Source organism: Salvelinus sp. IW2-2015, unplaced genomic scaffold, assembly GCF_002910315.2.
Source record: "Salvelinus sp. IW2-2015 unplaced genomic scaffold, ASM291031v2 Un_scaffold6467, whole genome shotgun sequence".
Classification (NCBI taxonomy): domain Eukaryota; kingdom Metazoa; phylum Chordata; class Actinopteri; order Salmoniformes; family Salmonidae; genus Salvelinus; species Salvelinus sp. IW2-2015.
Genome location: NW_019947729.1, coordinates 27,895 through 34,602, shown reverse-complemented (window position 1 = coordinate 34,602; position 6,708 = coordinate 27,895). Strand labels below are relative to the sequence as shown.

Here is a 6,708-nt window from a genome sequence, read left to right as displayed (position 1 = left end):
ACCCTTTGAAGTGACCAGCTCTGGACAGATAATGATTATTATCCCTAATCCTGACCCAATCATTCTGGAGACTAGCCCAGTGCCACAGGAGACACACTGCACCACCAGCCTCTCACAAGTCACAGTTAATTCAGCTCCACAGAGGACCATAGTATTGTAGCAGCCCCTCTTTACAAAACCAGGGCTCCAGAATTCAATTTCACTGGCAAGATAAACAGACAATGTTCTGACAATCGAACGAGAACAATCGACAGAAGCTATAGATAAAATATGAAAGGTTCTCTCCTGTTAGGAAAAAGAACAGGGTAGCTTAGTATATATATAAACTGCTTGCTTCATTGCTTGGCCATTACACATGAAGAGATAAAGTGATCAACATCACAGAGACTAAAGCTAAACAAGGACGTCTGCAGAAAGAACAGAGGACATACAGGCATTCTAGATGTTTAGAGCGTGAGAACCAGAAATGAAAGAGTGAAAACCCGTTTGATGTTAAAATGTTCCAATTTCTTCTAACTATGACGAAGAAGTGTCGATGTGGAATCGAGGACTCACCTAAGAAGTTACATGTCTGAGTCGAGCGTGTGCACAGACAACCAGCACCAGCTTTCTTCCTGTAATGCTGCCAACGTCTACACAAATGCTACATGAAGCAAGCATTCCTAGCCTGCTCTAATAATCTACCAATTCAATCTCATCCTCCTCTCCCTTCTCTCCTCACTTTCCTCCTTCTTCTTCAGCTCCAAATTCTCTTCTTCCTTCTCTCTGTCCTCCAGCAATATTACATCGACCCACATTCCCTGTAGCCTAAAGGCTTTGATACAACAAATAATAATTATTATAAAATCAAGTCAGACTGCAATATTGCAGTATTTATGTGATTCATAAAACACAAAGACTTTTGGAAAGCATCTCATATTGTGGGTATATATTCAAGTTGCAAAAACTCAGCATTTGATGTACGTGGGTTAAATTGAGACGTTAATACCCTGAATCTCCTCTAATACACTACCGTATAAATCCAACTTGATACCCAAAATCCTCACCCACCCACAGAACCATAGCAACATGACTCATAATCTCGTTGTGCATGAGTTTGGCAATCCCCTGACTCTAGCATCTCAGGGTGGAATCATCACAGATAAAGAAAGGGTCTGTGACCGTAACATTAATCTCACACTGGGACATACAACAGACCGCCATTGAGAACAAGAGGCTGCTATAAATACCTAGTGGTAGCCTCCACTGGCCTAATATGGCCAAGCAGGCCTGGACGCTGAGCTGGTGCCAGAAAACTACAGCAGTAGCGTTCCCTCTGCAGGATAACACTGTGCAGAGACATTACAGGCCTGGATAAAGAGCTTGMGGCACATTCAAAGGAAGTTTAAATAGTTTGGCTTCCTCAAAAGATATGGAATAAGTGGCTCTAAGAGAGCGAGAGACATTTATGAGCATATMGTATGTATATTGGATTGWCACAGAGATCTGTGTGTTTCWGTTTGAGGTAATAKTTATATTATTGCAGCCATTACTCAAGTGACTGGAAAGGACTGTGGTTGRGTTTTGATTTGATGCAGGAGTGGTACTGTTTGTCTGCATTGAGAGCTGTGGTGTGATTTATCTTTTTATATAACCACAATTCAAACTATTGACTATTGACCGAACCAACAGACAGCTCAGCTAATAATACACAAACTAAAGTTTTATGTCCAAGAGGAATACTCATTCTGTTGACAAAGACTAATCCCCAGTTTTGAACATCCGCCTAACTGACTGAAACCCGGGGACCTTTAGTGACTGGKAGGCAAATCTTTGTTTTGAAATCCACCAGGGGACCKAAARGCRTTTCACAAATTATGAGTTGCCATGGCAACTATCTGTGAATGGGGCTTGGAATGGGATGCCCCTTTGTAGTTATGAAGACAAAATGTCAGAGCAGAGCTGGCAGGGGATTAGGAGGGGAGTGTGGTGTCTGTCTGTCTGTCTGTCTGTTGTCTGTCTGTCTGTCTGTCTGTCTGTCTGTCTGTCTGTCTGTCTGTCTGGTCTGTCTGTCTGTCTGCTCTGTCTGTCTGTCTGTCTGTTGTCTGTCTGTCTGTTGTCTTGTCTGTCTGTCTGTCTGTCTGTTGTCTGTCTGTCTGTCTGTCTGTCTGTCTTGTCTGTCTGTCTGTCTGTTTCTGTCTGTCTGTCTGTCTGTCTGTCTGTCTGTCTGTCTGTCTGTCTGTCTGTCTGTCTGTTCTGTCTGTCTGTCTGTCTGTCTGTCTGTCTGTGCGTGCGTGCGTGCGTGCGTGGTGCGTGCGTGCGTGCGTGCGTGTGTGTGTGTGTGTGCATCCCAGACATAAAAAATGGTGTGCCTTTGATTCCTAGAATGTTATGGCCTTCTGTCTGTCTGTAACCCCGCTCACCTGGTTTGATGTAGAGCGTGGCGTTGCAGGATGCTTTCCCGGCCGCGTTGACAGCGGTGACGCAGTACTCCGTGTCTCCAGACCTCATCTGGGTTATCAGTAGGGAGTGCTGCTCCCTCACCGCTGACCACATGGGACGGGCTGCTCCTTATCAGAACATTACTCTTCTTCCAAGTCACTGCATTCCAAGGGGTCAGACACAAAGATACATCTCAGACCACGCTCAGACAACTTAATCACAGTCCCTTCCCCTGTGTCTTGGTGCAGAATGATGTGTGGCCCTTAAGCACCAATCCAAGGTCAGTTTGACATACAGGAAATATTCAGACCCCTTCCCTTCATTCAGATTTTCTGACATTACAGCCTTATTCTAAATTATATATTTTTTTTAACTCATCAATCTACACACAATACCCCATAATGACAAAGCGAAAAGAGGTTTTTAGAAATTTTAGCAAATATATTGATAAAAACAGAAATATCTTATTTCATAATATTCAGACCGGAAATTAGCTCAGGTGCATCCCGTTTCCATTGATCATCATTGAGATGTTTCTGTAACTTGATTTGTCCACCTGTGGTAAATTCAATTGATTGGGCATGATTTGGAAAGGCACACACCTGTCTTTATAAGGTCCCACAGTTGACAGTGCATATCAGAGCTAAAACCAAGCCATGAGGTCAAAGGATTGTCTGTGGAGCTCCAAGGCAGGATTTGTTGCGGCACAGATCTGGGGAAGGGTACCAAAACATTTCTGCAGCATTGAAGTCCCCAAGAACACAGTGACCTACATTATTCTTCAATGGAAGAAGTTTGGAACCACCAAGACTCTTCCTAAAGCTGGCCGCCCGGCCAAACTGAGGAATCGGGGAGAACGGCCTTGGTCAGGGAGGTGACCAAGAACCCGATGGTTCCTCTGTGGAGATGGGAGAACCTTCCAGAAGGACAACCATCTCTACAGCACTCCAACAATCAGGCCTTTATGATAGAGTGGCCAGACGGAAGCCACTCCTCAGTAAAAGGCACATGACAGCCCGCTTGGAAAAGCCACCTAAAGGACACTCAGACCATGAGAAACAAGATTCTCTGGTCTGATGAAACCAAGATTGAACTCTTTGGCCTCAATGCCAAGAGTCACATTTGGAGGAAACCTGGCCCCATCCCTACATGTACGGTGAAGCATGGTGGTGGCAGCATCATGCTGTGGGGATGATTTTTAGGTGCAGGAACAGGGAGACTAGTCAGGATCGAGGGAAAAATGAACAGAGCAAAGTACAGAGAGATCCTTGATGAAAACCTGCTCCAGAGCGCTCAGGACATCAGACTGGGGCGAAGGTTCACCTTCCAACAGGACAGTGACCCTAAGCACACAGCCAAGACAATGCAGGAGTGGCTTCAGGACAAGTCTCTGAATGTCCTTGAGTGGCTCAGCCAGAGCCCAGACTTGAACCAAATCGAACATCTCTGGAGAGACCTGAAAATAGCTGTGCAGTGACTCTCCCCATCCAACCTGACAGAGCTTGAGAGGATCTGCAGAGAAGAATGGGAGGAACTCCCCAAATACAGGTGTGCCAAGCTTGTCGTCATTTTTTTTAAATGATATTTTATTTCAGCTTTATTTAACCAGGTAGGCCAGTTGAGAACAGGTTCTCATTTATAAACTGCGACCTGCCAGATAAAGCAAAGCAGTGCTACACAAACAACACAAAGTTACACATGGAATACACAAAATGTACAGTCAATAACACAATGGAAAAGTCTATATACAGTGTGTGCAAATTCTGTAAGATTAGTATATGGGGCTTACCCAAGAAGACTCAGGGCTGTAATCACAGCCAAAGGTGCTTCAACAAAGTACAGAGTAAATTAATGATATTTTTTAACAAATTTGCTAAAATTTCTAGAAAACAGTTGTTGCTTTGTCATTATGGGTTATTGTGTGTATTGTGTGAAAAAAAACAATTTAATCCAATAAGGCTGTAACGTAACAAAATGTGGAAAAAGTCAAGAGGTCTGAATAATTTCCGAAATCATGGTCCAAATGTGTTTGGGAAAGGCAAAAGCTGACCCCAGAGCTTAACCTCTACCTGGAGATGACCTACCTGTTGGGAGGGGGCTGCAGTGATGACACATTTGAGCAGGACCTCAGAGCCAGCGGTGGCGATGGTGTCCCCAGGGGCCTCTCAAAAGCTGGTTTCTCAGCTGGCCCCTCATCTGCCGACATGTAAGAGTCATCTGAATCGTCTCCTACTACAGAAAGGCAGGAGCTGTATTACCTCTTCTATACTGTAGATATTATCTATTTGAGACGGTAGCACATTAATGTCTAGCTGATGTGTCGCCCAGTGGATACCTGCAATTCAGTGTCCTACCTGTCTCAGGAGACATAGGCTGACTTTCCCAAGACTTTCCCGAGACTTTTCCCTTCTTCTGAGTCCTGGAAGCCCTGCCATCCTTCTTCCCTGCTCTTCTCGTCTTTTCTCTCTCTGTCTTCTCTCCTGCCTCCTCCTCTTCCATTTCCATGAGCTCGTCCTCCACCAGGATGGTAGGAATGGTCATCTTCAGCGCGGGAGACGTCCTACCTGGCTCTCCCTTCCGTCTCTTCGTTAGAGGGCTGATGGAAGGGGTGGAGATGGGGGTGGGGGACAGCCGTGGGGGCTTGGGGGGATAGGCAGAGGCTGGCTCTTTGGCAGGGGTCGGTGATGGTCRTCTCTGCATGGTGGGGCTTGGAGACCTGGGGCTTGGAGGCCTGCGGTGGTGTAGAGGTTTCTCAAGCTCTTTKGGAGAGGAAGGCCCTTTGGGGTAGGTAGGCGGTGCTCTTTGTGCGGTAGGGGTTGGAGACCCGGGGTGGTCCATCCTGGGTGGAGGCTGCTCCAGCTCTTTATCAGCCAAAGGCCCTTTGGGTGTTGGAGATACAGSTGGTTGTTCCTCGGCCGTGTGTGGAGGCTTCGCCGCTGCGGGAGAGCTCCAAAGGCCTTCCCTGTGTCAAATGCATTATGTAATGTTGGCAGAGAAAATAGAAAGGAATTATGTCATTTATATCTGTAATGTGTGTGTACATATATCACTATTGAGCTGTCAGAGTAGTGTGTACCAACACACACAGGCACACACACACACGCACACACAAATCGACCAACACAAAAACACACACACAATGTTAATGGATCATCTCAGCCTACCTGGTTGGGCTTTTCCGCATGACTCTTGATGAGGGTGATCGTCGTCCTGGTAACTGGTTATTAACCAGTACTGTCTCCATGGAAACAGAGCCTTTCCCCACACTTTTAGACTCAGACGGCTGAGCTGACGCTGAAGCTGAATCATGCTGCTCCCGTTGCGGAACATTCCTTTGATCTGTCAGAACCTTCTCATGGGATTGGGATGATTTTCGGGACGAAACACTCTCTTCAACGCTCTTTACCTAATAGTCCTCTCTCCTCCAGGACCTTCTCCCTCTCTTCCAGCTTCTTGACCACCTGAGGGGAATGGGCTCCAGCTTGCCCACGACTGTCTCTCCATCTGGGGCAACTGCTCGGTGGAGTAGGCCTTCTTCAGGTTGGGCCTCCCCACCAGCTTCTTGATCCTGGCCAGCTCCTCTGTGAACTTGTTCTGGAAGCTCTGGACCCTCTGCTGGTAGCTTGGTTTGTCCTCCAGAGACGAGGCCCTCTTCTTTCCGAACGTGGAGCGCCTCGAGGCCGCGGCATCCGGCTGGCTTGTCCCCTCCTCTTTGGAGACCCCCTCCAGATCGCAGGATGCGCCCCGGCCGAAAGAGCGCCCAGATCTGACCCCGCACTCACCTCACTCACTTTTGTTCAAACTCCTTGATCTTGTCAAAGATCTTGGGTGCGGCGGCGGCCAGTTTGGGTGTCTTGCCACCACTGCTGCCGCTGCTTGAAGTATGGGAGGAGCTCCTGAAAACATCCCTGGGAGTTTGTTTTTGACCACAGCTCCTCCTAAGGAAGGGTCTTGGGTACTGTGTGAGGTGACACTGTTCTTATGGGAGCTGAAAAGTGTTGTGGGTTGGGATACAGTTTGACTGGACTGGGGTGAGGCAGGACTGAAGGATGGGCCTGTTTGGGTTTGGGGAGAGAAGGAGATGGGGTCTGGAAGATGGGTTTTAGGGAAATGGAAAGTTAGACGTATAAAGAGGGACAAGGAGAGGCCCAGGTTTTTGGAAGAGGAAGAAAAGCCATTGGATGTTTGTGTGCTCGGTAGAGGATATTTGTTTGAGAACGTTTGTTTGAATCTCGTGATTGTGTGTTGTGTGGTGTGTGTGTGTGTGTGTGTGTGTGTGTGTGTGTG

General features: G+C 47.0%; 1 protein-coding gene across 2 annotated transcripts; it reads right to left on the bottom strand.

The window, feature by feature from the left end:
• Window positions 1-2,498: 2,498 nt before the first annotated feature.
• On the bottom strand, window positions 2,499-6,708 carry LOC112078901 (serine/arginine repetitive matrix protein 1-like). 2 transcript variants are annotated; one of them, XM_070442174.1, is made up of 4 exons: window positions 5,586-6,708; window positions 4,776-5,383; window positions 4,506-4,650; window positions 2,499-2,580 (listed from the first exon to the last, which is right to left on the bottom strand). In XM_070442174.1, exons 1-4 carry the CDS (start codon window positions 5,663-5,665, stop codon window positions 2,562-2,564), a joined length of 852 nt encoding a protein of 283 aa, XP_070298275.1. In that variant the 5' UTR covers window positions 5,666-6,708; the 3' UTR covers window positions 2,499-2,561. The 2 variants fall into 2 exon arrangements, with proteins under 2 accessions (XP_070298275.1, XP_070298274.1); XM_070442173.1 differs by having other exon boundaries at window positions 2,501-2,580; window positions 4,506-4,653.